The 16938-nt window shown below is 31.6% G+C and overlaps 2 protein-coding genes across 7 annotated transcripts in view; both read left to right on the top strand.

Annotated features, from left to right (window-relative positions):
- LOC115986314 (disease resistance protein RPS6-like) overlaps window positions 1–16938 on the top strand; it is a 78398-nt gene that overhangs the window by 46849 nt on the left and 14611 nt on the right. The window contains exons 3-4 of one of the 6 annotated variants that reach the window (XM_031109179.1): window positions 848–901; window positions 2400–2760. In XM_031109179.1, the coding sequence (XP_030965039.1) occupies window positions 848–901; window positions 2400–2492 (147 nt within the window). In that variant the 3' untranslated portion in view covers window positions 2493–2760. The other 5 variants (XM_031109178.1, XR_004090648.1, XR_004090647.1 and 2 more) reach the window with 5 other exon arrangements.
- The window catches only part of LOC115986312 (TMV resistance protein N-like), a 75831-nt gene that overhangs the window by 49765 nt on the left and 9128 nt on the right, over window positions 1–16938 (top strand). The window lies entirely within an intron of this gene.

Raw genomic sequence — 16938 nt, 5'->3', positions numbered from 1 at the left:
AAGATATTTATTGTTTATTTAAGTATTATACGTTTGATTCTAAATCATAATATTCATTTGAGGGGCATCAAATTATATTAGGTTCTCTATCTCATACACACCAGTTTATGTATCAACCATGAACCATCCTATTTTATTACACTAGAAAAGACAGATTCTTGATGAGAAATAGTATATTTGGAAGCCCAATTATAACAAAGAACAAAGAAGCAAATGTACCCCATTTTTATTTACTTATTTTTTAATATTACTAGTCATTTTTTCCAGCATAAAGAAAAGCAACATTTTCAAAAGATCAAGCCGGGCAAAAAAAATATAAAATACATTGAAAGCTTGGAGTGCAATATAAAAGTCTGGAAGTCATCCAAGAAAATGTGCTTCTCAACAAAGGATGACGTTTACCGATAGTATTGAACATATCTGAAAACAGGAAACATCAATCACATAATCTTGCAAGATTTGGAATCCCATGACTTGAACTTGATTAAAAATTCAATACTTGCCATGTGTCAGATCAAAAACAGGAAAAATCAATCACATGGTAGCCAATAATACGTGGTTCTTGGGAAGAGTGATGCAGTGCTACTTGAGATACATGCATGTTGTTTTGGGTTTGGAGTCTGGATGACCTAATTTGTTTTTGTTTTATGCGTAGGGGCATGACATTTTGTAATTTTCTTTGTACTTGTTTCAGATTTGGCTGGTCAAAATGGACTTCAGCTTGTGTCTCCACTCTGACATTCTCAGATCTGGTGAACATATTTTCAACTGGCCTTTTCAGCGTTATAGATGGTTAAGTAAGGGGGATCCTATAGCCCTTCTCTTGTGTTTCGTTTTTGTTATGAAGATGCTGAAAAGGATGATTGCAAGAGCAGCAAGAGGCATTCTTATTGTGTTTCAGGTGGGAAAGGAAATTGAGATTTCAAACTTCATTATAGATGATCCCTGCATCATCTTCTATTGGAAATTTAACTTAGCTTGGTTATCTTAGTTTTCTTCTTCTTTGCATTGAGAAATTTCTGCATTAAAAAAGAATATGGGTTTCAAGTGAATTGGTTTGAGCAAAAAAAGATTTGGTTTGAGCCAAAAAAGAATCTTAGTTTTCTACTTATCAAAAAAAGAATATGGGTTTCAAGTGAATTGGTTTGAGCAGAAGATGAATTGGCAGATATTGTAGGCTGTAAGGTAGGTTCTCTTCCCATGTGAAATTAACTTTATTAATTGAAGCAAGGATCTTTGTTTTAGGCTGCTTGGAATTTGATGATTGAACAAATATGGACATTAAATTCTATCAATATATATATGGATGTTAAACTGAAGTGCATTTAACTACTTATTTTCTTTCTTACTTTAGTATGCTGATATACGTGGTTTATATGTATGATAAATTGAAGTGCATTTTCCATTTTTGTGTCTGATTTCGTTCAAAGTATCAGATCAAATATTTGCAAAATTGTAGATAAAAAGACATTATTTTATTTAATATATTTTCTTGTCCTTCCCTAATTTAGGCTTTGTGGAAGGGGGTGCCCTTTCTCAGATCCCAATTTTTTCCATCCTGAATAATTCCCTTTTCAATTTTCTTATTACAAGGCTTTAATATTGTTTTTTGCAAACGCATTTGTAATCATGTTAGCAAGTCAGTGATATGGAAGGTGGAGCCCTGTCTCTGATCTATTTGTAATCATGCATTAAGACAAGTTAACACTTAACATGAAGCTGTATCTGCTTCTATTTGAAGTTGAAATAAATCTTGTTTTTAGCAAGTCAGTGATATGTGATACGCTCTTCTCTCCTATTTCTTGTAGTTCAATAGGCTAGACATGATCTTAATTAAGGGACCCTTTTGTATACTAATTACCTTTGATTCTGTACCCAAATTGAGTGGCATGATTTTCTGGTTTAAGTTATTTGTGTGTTTTGTGTAGTTCTCAATATAATGGTGTTTAAAAAAACTGAGAGTCAGATTTCAATTCAGTTCAGGCAAGGATTATCAGGAAATGACTTACCATAAAAATTAAAAAAAATTAAAAAATGACCTATTAGATCATGAAGATATTGTCTGAGTTGTGTACGATATTCTTATACTTTTGTTATTCAGGTGTCACTTAGAATGAAAGACATCTGTGACATTATGTACACAAATATGGGCAATTATATCATTTGTTTGTTAATAGATGGTATATATGCAAAGATATCTAATATAAATATAATAAAGCAGAAACATCTAGTGAGGTTCTGCCATGATTTTGAACTGTTTGTGAAATTTAAGATTTATAAGATAAATGGTATAGTTGTAAAGGAGGGTGGGCGGTGAAGACAGAGGAGGAGAAAGTAGAGCAAAGCCACTAAGTTCAAGTCATTACACTAACTTGTATATATTGCTGTGGTTCTTTTAGGTGAAGAGAATGATCAATCCTTTGCAAATAATGAGCTTGGTGAAATACAGGCATTACAAGTCTCCTCAATTAGAATGGCTGTTCTTGGGATGAAATTTGCAAAACAGTGGCACTGTGGCAGCTGATGTTTAGCTTTGGGAAGCTTATATCAAGGTGCCATTCTATCCCATTAGTAATTTTGCTAGGATAAAGGGTTTTCCTCTAGTTATCACTAAAGTGCACCCCAAAGCATAGCATACAAACTTGTGTATTTTTCCCCTTTGATGAAATGATATTACTTCTGTATTCATTTAGTAAACTGAGTGTTTTTGGGTAACATTAGATGAAGAATATATGGTCATATATATTCTATAATAATCAATAAACTGGATAATGTTTTGTAGCTTTCGTTTAAAAATGACATTTTGCATGAACATTCAGATTTGTGCTTGATTTAATGGTGATGAAAGTCAGAATGGAAGATCAAGTTCGTTTGGACATGAAAATGGAGGTCAACAATAATGGCCTTTTGGATGGGATTGACGATAACTTGGGATATGCAATATCCAGCTAGGGAGTTTGAAATATCTTATCAGGGGAAAAATGAAAGTTGCAACTTCTTAAGCCTCAGCATGTTCTCAAAAATTTCATAGATTATCAAGGGAGAGATACAAGAAGTACTTGAGGAAAGGCCATGAGTAGTCAAAACAAATGTGGGTACCGAGAAGGGCAAAGAGTACAATTGAATAGAATGTATTGATACAACATTTCAAATTGTTCCTGAAATAGATGAGAAGCTCTTTTTGAAGGGTTTTTGAACTCCTAGAAGATGAGAGAATGGCCACAAAATTTGCAGCAAGGAAATGGTTATTGATAAAGGTTTGATAGGTCATCTATTTTGCTTGTCAAATTGGGATATAATTTAGATTTGGTTCCAGAGTTCTGTCAATGTAAATAAGATCCAATTTTAGAGTAAAGATATTTTTGGAATAGAATTTCTTCTTGATTCATTGTTATATTTATACCCAAATCATTTTCCACTGTTCAAGGTTTTAATAGGAAGTCAGTTTGATTTTGTTGGAAGTACCTGCAGCTGCATGGTGATGTTTACTGTCTTGCTTCATTGATGAAAAAGTAACTAAGTTTAAATTAAATATTAACTTGTCACTATCATTCTCTAGGCTTGAGACTTGGGATAACCCAGAACCAGAAGACAAAAGTAATTGAACGTACTTTCAATTACTTGTACACTGATTTACTTTTTTAAGGCATCCTGTACTCACAAATTTTTTTTTTTTAAAAAAAAAAATTGTCATTCATCTTTTATTAACTTATTTTTAGGTGGTTTGGGCTTAACCCCCAAGTGTGTTTGGGCTCATGTTTATAGGATTTATCTCCCTATCTCTTTTATTCACTTAGCAATAAATAAATAAATAAATAATACTACCAGAGTACCAGTAAGTATAAGCAAATTTCATGCTAAAATGGAAAAGAGAGTGTTGTTTGCACCCAATGCATTATTACATATATAACCTTTTTGGCATTTCTGCCATTTGGATCTCTAAGAAAAACAACCCAAACAATTTGTACTTGTGGCCCAATATGCCAAAATTTACCCTATTTGTCAAACTGTATATTGTTTATTATAAAAAAAAAAATGTAAAAAAATTGTGTCCTTTTTGTCTTAATGCGGATCATTTCATTTACATATATGAGTTCAATAAACATTATAAACATTATGTTGCTTGCAGTGTAAATTCGAGTAGTAGACTCAATGACTGTGGATTGGATGCTATAAGTCTATAACATAGAAGTACTGGTAAGAGCATTTGCATTGGACTACTCAATAGGCTAGTCCAGCCAAAATATGCCAAGAAAGCCCAATTAATTGACCCACATTTGACTTGCAACCTAATAACAAAAATTCATGCAAGCTACACTAGTCATCCAAACATAACTGGCATTGTAGCTTAAACAATTGCATTATTTTTTTTTTAATTCATTTTCTTCCTCCATACCTGAGCTGTTTGATAGTAGTTGGTTGCGGCCCTTGGGGGTGTGGGTAGCAGCATGGGCAAAGGTGTGCAGTGCAGTGTGGCATAGTGGGATTGACGTGTGCATTGGCAAAGACAAAGTGAGAAAAATGTAAAGAGTAAGACTAAAAAAACCAAGAAAATCAATCCCCTCTCTTACGGTATTTTACATACATTTAGTCATACCCTCAATCTTGAATAAATTACTTCAAAGGGTTTCAAATATACCACCGAGGTGCTCTCCATGCTTTTCATTGATTTTTTCACATCCCAACCATTTTTCTTTTTTCTTTTTTGGTTAAAATCAGTTTGGTCCCCTCCCATTTTTTCATCCCCCAACCAAATGGACCAAGTGTTTGTTTAGAAAGAAATTGATTTTTGTGTTTTTTGTTTTTGTTTTTGTTTCCTATTCATATGCTGTGGTAGTTTTTTTTTTAATCACCACGTAAGTTTTAAGTGTGCCAACTTGTCATTTGTTTACCACATCAACATTTTTCGTTAATAAGTTTCTAGTAGAGACTAAATTAACTACAAATTGAAAATAGTAAAGACTAAATTGATTGTTACCAAAATGAAGAAACCAAACTAACTATAACCCCAATGTATGAACTAAAATGGTAATTTCACCCAAAAAAAACAAATATGGAACATAAAGTTAAATTCCTACTTGGCAGCTCTAATGTGTCAATGGCTATATAAGACAAATATTTTTCAATAGCTCTATTTTGTCCCAATACCTTTATTTTATATGCCATACCAATTACGAAAGGACAATTGACCAAGAGCAATCTTTGAAATTGCTAGAGCCAAAGATGTTTTCACTTGCTTGAGTTACATTATGGTTAATAAAATTGCTATATTTGACATGAACCTTAATCATATTATGATAAATACTTGGGTCATTCACAAATACAAGTTGCTATTGAAAGTTCGTCGTCCTCAAAATTTTCTGGCTTCATATCTTGGTTGGAATGTGGTTTCCGATGAGCTTTTCTACACATAACAAATTTCCAATAATCGCATTGTTTGTGCCTATCTCAATGGTGTGTAAAGTTTTGCTCAAGATGGAGAATTGGCACACCTTTCCATTGAAGGTAAGCAACCCAAACAGTTACTGCAACTAATGATCCTTAATTTATTTTATATAATTCTCGACAATGAATCAGCTTCAATTAAAACTAAGCTACAACTTAGCATATGATGATATTCTTTGAATATTTTTGAAAAAAATTACTACCAAAATTGGTCACTAAAGCTACTTCTCTTCACTAAATGAAATTCTCTAGGAATTTAATAGTTATCGTACTTTGAACATGATTATAATAAAGTGCATCTACAAATGAAAATTCACAGTTTTTTTTTTTTTTTTTTTTTTTTTTAAATTTTTTTTCAAGTCTTGACTACTATGTTTGATAACCATAAGGGCAATCCTTAAAAAATTGGTGACATATTTGCATCACTTGGAATGAAGGTCCATGATGGCAAAAATGGCCCTTATGTGTGGTTTGGTATTTGTTCCTGGAATGTAAGACTTGGTATTTGTAGCAAAAGATATATTTCTTACTATACCTTGCAAAAAAAAAAAAAAAAAAAAAAAAAAAAAAAAACTAATTATTAACTCAAATCAAATCAGACCAATGGGATAAAGAAAAAGAACTTGTGATCGAGAATTGGAATGCCAAAATACCTAAATATGCACAAAAGTCTATATAAATTTACCAAAAAGATAAACAAATGTAATGTGACAATTAAAATCAAAAAAAAAAAAAAAAAATTAGTAGAAAAAAGTGGTTGAAACAATAAATAAATAAATAAATCCACCAAAAGAGAAACAAAATTGGAGAAAGAGAGAGAGTGTTGAGCTTTTTGGTTGTGGACAACTTGGAAGGAATAGTGGTGAAACAATAAATAAATAAATAAATCCACCAAAAGAGAAACAAAATTGGAGAAAGAGAGAGAGTGTTGAGCTTTTTGGTTGTGGACAACTTGGAAGGAATAGGGAAGAGAAGTGGAAATGAAGTGAAAAGAAATTTGTATGAAAATTAAGATGGAAGAGGGTGGAAGTAGATGAAAGGTTGAATAAAGTGAAACTACAGAATTTAAGAATATATTACGGAAAAATATTTAAAAATCTATAAAGAGAATCAAATTAAAATTTTAAAAAGACAATAACTGGAAGGGATGAAAGATTGAACTAATTAATAGACAATGGTTGAAGAAGGTAAAAAGTTGAACAAAGTAAATATTACCAAAAAAAAAAAAAAGAGGGATGCTAAAGATGTGGTGCATAAAGAGTTTTATAAAATTTATTACAAAATTTTCATTATCATATATATAGTATAGATATGTATAGACATTGTTTTTGGTTTTTGATTTTTCATTATTTAGTTTTAAACATTTAAATTAAACTAGATAAATATGTGAAGAAAAAGTTATATGTAATTTTAAAACTGCCCAATATGAATGTGTAAAATCAATAATCACTTTATATATTTTTGTAAAAAAAGATAATAGAAATTTCGTGACTAATGATGCGGCAATGAGGTAGTGCAATAGGAGCTTAGCAACAATAAATGATACGCTCAACTTGCTTTTATATATATATATATGTGTGTGTGTGTGTGTGTGTGTGTATATTACATCAATGCAATTTTCCATAAAATATTACATTTATCCTTGGCTCCAGAAATTATAGATGACTTCAATAAAGAAAATAAGAAAGCATCAACTCACTTGAAGTTATACAGGGGCAACACTAATTGCCACTGAGCAAAAAAAAAAAAAAAAAAAAAAAAATTGTAGTTACATGTTGCATCAATACAATTTTCCATTAACATAACATTTATCCTTGGCTCTTCAAATTGCATATGACTTTCAATAAAACAAAAAAGAAGCATCATTTCAATTGAAGTTAAATAAAGACAGCACTAATTGTCACAAAGTAAAAAAAAATCTAGGAAAATTATTGAATACTTCATGAGTACCATATATGTACTTCCCCTCTTTTATATGAATCATGGGTCTCACTAAAAATTTAATTTGTAATTTTTTATTATAAAATTATGGGAAAAATACACATTTGGTCCCTATATTTTGGGCCAATTCTCATTTTGGTTCTTAAATTGATTTTGCACCTACCTCAGACCCTGAAAACAGAAAATCATTTTCATTTTGGTCCTTATCGTCAACCCACTAACAGTCCTACATGACAAACAAAGTGTAATATTGGCACATTAAATGCTAATATAGCTATTAAAATAATATTTTAAAAAATTATTCGATCCTACATGACAAACAGAGTATACTATTGACACAATAAATGCTGATGTAGCTATTAAAATAATATTTTAAAAAATTATTCGACATTTAAAAATTGTCACATCAGCATATAAATTAATAAAAAATAAAACAAAAAATTTTAATGTATCAAAAACAAAAATAAATAATTCAAATACTAAAATAATTCTAGTTTCTCTTAAATAATAAAAAAACTGAAGAATTTTGATTTAAACTGAAATAATTCAAAAAAAAAAATACAAATAAAATTTAGTTGAAATTTGCCCAAAAACAATAAATTTAGTTGTATTTGTAATTTGCCCCAAAAACAAATAATTTTTTTTTCAAACAAGTTTTCTCTCTCTCAAACCCGTTAGAGCCCCTGGATTTGTCTCTCTCTCAAACCGTTGGATGTCTCTTGGTTCAAGCTCTTTCGGTTCAAGCCATTGCCACTGCATCTAACAGCCAAAAACCCAGATCGCAATACCTATCAGCTCTCACCCTAATACCTATCAGCTCTCACCCTCCCACACTCTCTCTCCCTCTTAGTTTCCTCTCCATAGCCCACACCTCTAATCCCTCTCTCACCCATCATTGACTCTGAGATCTAAGATCTATGTTAGAAATATACTTATCATTTCGATCAGTTAATTGAAGTATTAATGAGATCGATTGCTCATCATTTTCTTCAGCTTTTAACCAAAAGTAATTGTCTTTTGTGCTCTTTTAACCTCCACACACTAGTGGCAACGCCACGTTGGAACACCCTGAACTGAAAAAAAAAAAAAATTATATATAATAATTAATTTTTTTTATTTGTTTACCCTTTAAAAAAAAAAATAGGAACACCCTCAATCAAAATTAGGAACCCTCAAATAAACCAAAAAAAAAAAATTATTTGTTCTACTTTCAAGCAGCAAAAAAAAAAAAAAAAAAAAAAAAAAAAAAAGCCCAAAAAAAAAAAATTGTAACAAAGCAAGCCCACTAGGAAAAGAAGCCCAACATCAATTGGTAAAGCAAACCCAATCTAAAGAAAAAAACAAGATAAAGCAAACCCAACAAATTATAGTAGCAAACCCACAGATTCTCAAAATAAATAAATAAATAAAAAAACCAAATCCCAATATACTGATTAGATTCTTAGAAACCAACGGATGGCGCTTGAAAGAAAGAAAGAATCCTAACCTAAAGTCTAAAGAAAAAAACCTAACCCATAAACCCAATACACTAAGCTCTAGAATGGCAGAACGTCAGAACCAATGGATCGGAGAAGGAGATCGGAGATCTGATAGGTCTTCCTCGCCTCGACGTGCTGCCTGAGTCCCAACGGCGCCGCCCCTTAGCCTCAGGCCTCCCTACTCCCTCAACCCCAAGGTATTTCATCTCTATCTCAATCTCTCTCTCTTCATCTCAGACTTCTCAGTCTCTCAGTCCCTCTCTCTCTTCATCTCAATTTCTCTTTATTAATATTTACCCTGTTTTTAGCTTTTTCTTTTTGCTGAATTATCCAATGTTGGTGATGGACTGATGGTGTAAGGTGTTGGTGAGATTATTAATTGTCTTTTAGTGTTGGTGTTGGTGTCGTTTGGTGAGATATAATAAATTGGCTTTATCTGATTGGCTCTAGGCTTGTGATTGGGGCCATGGGGCATTGGGGCAGGGTAGTGCAAGTGTGCTGTGTGCTTGTACTAGTGCTAGTGCAAGTGTGCAACTAATAATTAATAAATATGGATGTGTGCTATGTGCTAGTTAATTAGTTCAACTAATGGTTATAAAATATATAATGAATTACTCTTTTTTAGACTTGGACTTAAGCTATATGGCCTATAAATTTTTGTGCTGCACAATTTATTGACTTTTTTTTTTTGGTTAAGTAATAGTGTGATATTACTAGTATCAAACAACCATAGTAATTAGTTGAACTAATTAATTTTGTTTGTTTGGGATATAAATTAACCAATAATTAATTGGAGAAAGCAACTAATAAATAATAATTAATAATTTAATTAACCAGTACATTATAAAAGACAAATATATTATATTATATTAAACTAAACAACAATTAATAATTTTATAATTAATGAAACAACAATATAACAAATTATGATTTATAAAAGACAAACAAATTAATGAAACAACTAAATAACAATGCATTTGGGAAAAATTCCTAGAGCCCCCATTGGGAAAAATTATGCTTCTTAAGGAATATCCTGAAAAAAATTCCTAGAGTCGCCATTCCCACACACCAAGAATGGGACCCAACATCAATAGATTTAACAATAGTGGTGATAATGGGTAGATTACCATCATTGTCAACATCTATGGAATGGGGTTTATTTCATGTGCTAGTTGGTCATTTTGACATCAACCAACGATTTCTAAAAGCTCCCATTTTGGGAAGAACAATATGGTTTTTTGGTGTTGATTTGGTTGTGTGAGATTCATTTATTTCTTTGATGATTTTGATTTTGGTTGTTTGATATGAGTTAGGGGTTATGATATTCAAATCTAGTTTTTTTTTTTTTTTTGGGGGGGGGGGGGTTAGTTATGTGTGGCATTATGATCTTTGTGTGATGAAATTGTTGTTAAATATTTAACACATCATTTTCATGTACACAACCAAACACTATAAAATGAAAAATATTTTACTTCTACAAATATTTTACATCAAAATAAACGGAGCGTAAAATACAAAAAATTAATTAGAAATTTTATATCTCGAAATGTAATAAGAAAGGGGTTTTAACTAAAAAAAATTTAATACAGAAAATCAAATAAATATTATTTAATTAATATTAAAAAAATCCATCTAAATATATTCCCAATTTATACTATATACTATTATACTATATATAGTATAGAGTATAATGCTTCTTTAAGATAGTATACTCTTAGTCATAGATACAAGAAATAATATCTTTTTTTCAAATCTTAACTACCGAATAAATGCTAAAAAACAAAAATTAATTAAGATGCTTTAATTTAGGGTGTGTTTGTTTAGATGTGAAACATGGTAAATGGAAAACTTTGGAGAGAAAATGGGAAGAAATTTTTTTTGAATTGTGTTTGGTTGGGTGGGGAGGAAGGAAGATAAATGATGGGTCCAAATATGTTTTTTCTTTGGACCCACCAAAAAGTTTTCTCCCCAAAATGGAGAGAAAACTAAATGGGGATGAGTTTTTTCTTAATTGACAAAAATACCCATGTGCACCTGGCTTTTTCAAGTTGCCGTTAATTTTTTTTCTTCTCCCCAAAATAGTCATTGCCTTTTTTTTGTTTGGTTTTGTCTGAGCTGTAAGTAACGTTGCCTCTTTCTTCTTTCTTTCTTTTTTTTTCCTGTTCTTTTTTTTTTTCTTTTGATTTTCTAGGGCCTAGGTGTGCTTTTTTTTTTTTTTTTTTTTTTTTAGGGCCTGGGGTGTGATAGTTATTTATTTATTTATTTATTTTTAACTAGACGTGACTTTTTTTTGGGACATGATTTATTATTTTTTTAATAAATTTGGATGATTGCTCTTTGTTTTTTTATGGTTATTTGTCACTTTTTTGTTTTACTTATGCATTATTCTTTAACAAGGGTATATGAGTATATTTACTCAAACTCATTTTTTTCATCCCTCCACTTTTCAACTTCTAACCAAACAAAAAGGAAATAAAATAAAATTTTTTCTATCTCCTCACCATTTTATATCTTCCTACTTTTCTCTCTTTCCAACCAAACGGACCCTCAAGAGAGCAGTGTTGAAAAGGCATCTTAAGGTATTCAAAAGTATTCGCATTGGATAGGTATCCATGCATTCTTGACGCTAATGTTACTCGTTTGAAATTTTCCAAACAATTTTTTGTTAGTTTATTATATATCCGAAGAAGACTCAGGCCAAGAAAAAAGACATTGGATCTTACTACAAGATTTAAAACCAAGTTTAATACCAACCACACATTTTCTTCTATAAAGGTTGTCGTGGAGTTCTTTCTAACTCGTGAACCCAAAAACCTGTGCAATGGTTTCTTCAACACTTCCTCATTGTTTTCTTCTCTTGCTTATATATACTTCTGCTTCTTCCTCTCCTTCCCACTGTTTTCACCTACACCACAGACGACCGGTAGCATACAGCAAGGAACTGGTCAACTCTCAGTTATTTACAACGTAAAATATTATCATCTATCTCAAATGCTTACCTTTCAACTGAGAGTGATTATACGTACAATGAAGGCCTTGGGGGCACAAAAACTTCAATTACACCCTCAAGCATTTGTGTGATCGTTTTCTTGAATACACCAAATTGCCACAATTACAAGCCTGACCTCTTGCCTCTTCATGCCATTGCTTGCTTCCTCATCTTTTTCTATCAACTTAACTAATTTTTTTTTTTAGTGAATTAATGAATTTCATTGATACGGCACCGTTTTGCTATAGATTTGCTAAAGGATTTAATGAAACGGTGTCGCAGCACTTACGTGTAATGAGCTCCGTAGTTTGTTATTAAAAATAGAACACGTGTAATATTACACTTACTGGCAATTAAGTGTGACGAACTTTCTCAATAATCTTGGAATTAGTTCCAGAGTTTTCTTCTTCTCCAATTAGAATGTATATAAATAATAACACTCAAATATATATATATATATATATATATATATAAATAGCTAGCCTTTGTAATCTATTCTCACAACTGTATGGAATTCGCTTATTTTGCTGAAAGTGAAAACTTGTTGCTGAAAGTACTATAGATAATTACCAATTGAATCGTAAAGATTCCAACACCATGCATAATATAAAGCACAGTGAGACTAAAATTATACGCTCATGAACACATATTCAGTCTCTTCAATATGTAAAATTCCTTTACATGCGACTCACGAAGACCATGCACAACTTAATTAAGGGAAAATATGGGATCGTCTCACTTTTCTTTCATCAAGGTGGTTAGAATATGACATCAATCCCATGAGGTATAATCATGTGAGAGTATGGGTTCAATTTATGTGTACACATTATTTTGTCAAATTTATGTAGAAATAAATCTTAACATTAACACTCATTATAAGCGCAAAATATAATTGGTGCAAACACAAGGAAATTGGAAACAGAACAAGAGAAACAGAATAGACACACTTCCGGATAAATCTTATTTGATATAATTACACAACAAAATTTTGGCTGTGGCATGACACTCACCCTCTTTAAAATGAGATTCAAGCCCTCGATTAGCTAAACGTTGTGACCAATATAGACTTTCTATGACTTGTCTCTTCAAGATACAACAGTCCAAGAGATGTCGTATGGCTTGAACAACTTTTGAACCAAGTGTTAAAGACCAAAGATGGTTTTTTTCACCTCAACAGTGACTGCAATTTGGTCATTGAAGCACGATTTGGTTCTTGGGTTAGAGCAGTGGAGGCTCCAAAAATTTTTTTCAGGGTGATAATTACAAAAGTTAAATTACACAAAATATAATTAGAAAATAACTTCATATATTGACCAAAAAAAAGCACAAATACATAAAAGTTTTATAGTTTTCTTCTATGAGTTTTTATATTTTGAAACCGTTGCATAATAATCTCATTATCAATATTGCAAGCTACATCTCTTTCAATATACTCAACCAAGCAATTATTTATTTACTGATCTCTCATTCGATTGCGCAACTCATTCTTTTATTTAATAAATCAACTCAACTTAGCAGTCTTTAATTGTATTAAGAAGAATTTTTGTTGTGTTCATAGATTAGTTTAATAAGAATTCAAGTCAACAATTCAATAAAAAAAAAAAAAAATTGTCTTTCACCACCTCAAAATTTAGTCTTTAAGCTTTTTTTAAGACCGTAATTCCATTGGTCTGACTGACCCATGTCCCACAACACTATCACTCAACTCTACGCAAATTAATTATTCATAGTTCGTAACACTGAACAAACTTGTTATAATTAAAATACTATGCGCATCTGGTGTTGTTTGGTTACAATAATTCCAAAATTCAATAGGTGCGCTATAATCTTGTTCAATATTTTTTTATTAGAGGTAAATTTTGACAAATCTACTATTAGATTATATATTCTTCTTATATCTTTCATAATTGCAAAATTTCTAGAAAATTAAAAATTAATCGCTATGTCATCAATAAATTATTTAAATTGTACATTTTTAAGTTTTTATCACAATAAAGTTGCTATCAAGTTTAAGTATTTTTTTTTTTTTTGATGGAAAGAAAATTTTATTGAATAGAGAAACAAAAAACAAACAAAGGCTAGCTTAGCCTTTCCTTCCTAATTACAGAAGCAAAACAAAGAGGACAGCTACCCCAATCAAAAGAACCAAAAAAATTACAAGCTAGAGACCACTTAGCTAGAGAGTGAGCTGCCATGTTAGCTAGCCTAGGAACCCAAATGACAGACACATTAGAATAAGATATAAGAAGAGACTGCATGTCCGCTAGGATAGAAGCAATTCTCCAAGGCGGGGGCATCATTAGCTCATGAATAGCATCCTGACAAATCTTAGAATCTGTCTCAATAATAACATTTTCTGCCTCCAAATTTGCAGCCAAAGATATAGCCCATCTCACAGATTCAGCCTCTGCTTGGAGAGGGAAGGTGGTTTTTGCTTTTTGAGAGCAAGCAAAAACCAAATCCCCCATCCAGTCTCTAGCCACCAAGGCTAAGGATGAATAATTTGAACCAATAGCTGCATCAACATTAATTTTAATAGATAGACACCTTGGAGGGGGCCAAGGCTGCAAAGGATGATTGATATGTACAGATGCAGGAGCAACCGATCTAGTAATTTTAAATTCCATAAATAACTTCCAAACTCTAGCTAATAATTCATCACATCTCAAGGGAAGGTTTTCAAAAATCACTTGATTTCTCAGCTTCCAAATTCCATCACAAAGAATGGCCCCAAATAACAAGAAATCATTCTACTAAGCTGGTTGGTAAATGGGGGTGAACACAAAAATTGAATTAAATCCACTTCTGAAGAGAATCCAAAAGAATCCATTCTCAGCCCCCATTTACTGCTGAACCACACTGCCTTAGCTACTGGACAAAGAGCAAAAAGATGAAGGGAGGTTTCAGTTTCCAACCTACAGAGGGGACAGTAAACATCACCAATATCAACAAACCTGCTTAGCTTATCTTTAGTAGGCAAGCAACTTGCAGCAATCCTCCAAATCATCATTTTGTGCCTCTCATGGAGTTTAACTTTCCAAATACAATTCCAAAAGGGGTCAAAATTATGATGCATAGATTCCCTGCAACTCCAATAAGCCGACTTAAGTGAAAATTCCCCAGAGCTTGTGGACGTCCATGCCCACTGATCTTTGTTACTGGTTGGAAAAATAGGAATTTTCAAAATAAGATCAACTGTGGAGTTTTCAAACCACCAATATAATTTATGGACATCCCAACCAGAAAAATCAGAATTAAAAAGTTGAGAAACTAAAATAATACCATTCGGGTCGACACCATTCTTTGGAGTAGGAATGAACCCTTGAAGATCTGGCACCAAGGATCCTCCCAAATCCTTATAGAGTGAGCACTTTCTGACTTAGAAGTTTTGGAGTTTCGAATGAGTGTTATTGTGTCTTAATGTTTCAAAAAAAATTAAGGATCATTCTGTTAATGGATATTAGTTTCATTTTCTATGCGGCTTATTGAACAATGCCATAACATTTAGTCATTTAATAGCAACATGACAATATTTTTAATATTAACAAATTACACATTAAAAAACACAAGACCTATGGAAGATCAAAGATCAAAGCCAAATCCATTTGAAATGGGTTTTCGTCAAATCAAAACCAAGCTAAAATTTCCATTAAAAAAAAAATCAAGCTAAACTAATGACTTTAGGAACTGATAACAATTATTTGAAATTTCAAGAGTGAAAAGCGTGCACTTAGTAAACTTCAAAGTCTAACCATGTATTTTGGACATTTTTTAAAAGAAAATTCAAGGCAAAAATCTACTTTATATCCTATTATTTTCACCAATTGTTATTTTAGTCCATTAACTTTTATCAATTGTCATCTTAGTCCACAATGTTTAAAAACTGTCATTTCAGTTCATTAACATTGAATAATTGTCATTTTAGTCCATTGAATTTAAATATTTTCAGTTTTTGGGCTTAAATAAATTAATAAAATAATCATTTGTAATGATAACCTGGTGTGTGTGGAATGAGGAATGCATACGTTCGATATAATAATTAGCTACTCAAAGAGATTTAGATACCAATTTTTTTTTTTTAAAAATAAAAAAATCATTTTCTCAAAATTGCATATTGATAATATGAATTACCTATTATTGCAGTGGTCAAGAAGGAGAAGCAAAGTTATATGATTTCTAGTTTGTCTATTCATCCCAGCCTAACCCTATAATACTAAAGGAATTTTTGTTTTTTTAATTACTTCTTATATTTGTGGATACAACTCTAAACTTTGAAGGTGTCTAAAATGCATTTTAGCCTAAAAATTATTAACAGAGTGGGTTTTGATTGAAATTCTATTTTCAAAGTTTCAGGACTACACTGATTAATTATAATCCGATAACCTGAAGTTTGTCATCTGCTTCCTTAACTGCAAAAGTACACTCTTTGCTGCTGTTGAGTATTTTTTTTTTGTTGAGAAAGTGCTGCTGTTGAGTATTAGAAGTTAGATCTGTATAAATATATTAAATAACCCTTCAAAGCTACACTGAGGCTTTGACGCTTTGTTTTGTCTTTTCAAATGGCGGCGCCAGAAGCACGCCACTCCCTTCTCTTGATTTTAGACAGAAAAATCACATTAAAAAAGACATTAATGGATACTTGGAGGTTGAAACTGAACATAATTAAGTCTGTGCATTACAACTTGGCTAACAGAGTTTTAACTTATTCCAATTCTTTTCTGAAAGTTTCAAACCATGAATAAAGTCAGTACAGTTACGACCACTATTTTATGAAATTGTGGTTCCAATGCATGACCTCTTTATATTAGATTATTTGATTACCAGAAAATATTTTAGAGCTTTCAGATAGTGGAGAGGCTAACTAGAATTACATCATTTGACCCCAACCTCCAGGACCTAAAAGTGTTGGCATGCAGGTTCATGCTCTTGTTATCCAAACAAAAAACTATAGTTTGTTAAAGTTATAATAAACTTCACAGCATGCTCATATATGTCTCCCATGCAGTACTGGTATTTAGTTCCATTGCTAGCAGTGAAATGATTTGCAATTTAAACCAACAATAAAGGAAATTTAAATAAGATTTA

This window comes from Quercus lobata, chromosome 4, assembly GCF_001633185.2.
Source record: "Quercus lobata isolate SW786 chromosome 4, ValleyOak3.0 Primary Assembly, whole genome shotgun sequence".
In the NCBI taxonomy this organism is placed as follows: Eukaryota; Viridiplantae; Streptophyta; class Magnoliopsida; order Fagales; family Fagaceae; genus Quercus; species Quercus lobata.
Note: the sequence above shows the minus strand (reverse complement) of the source record. Positions and strands in the feature narration are given on the sequence as shown.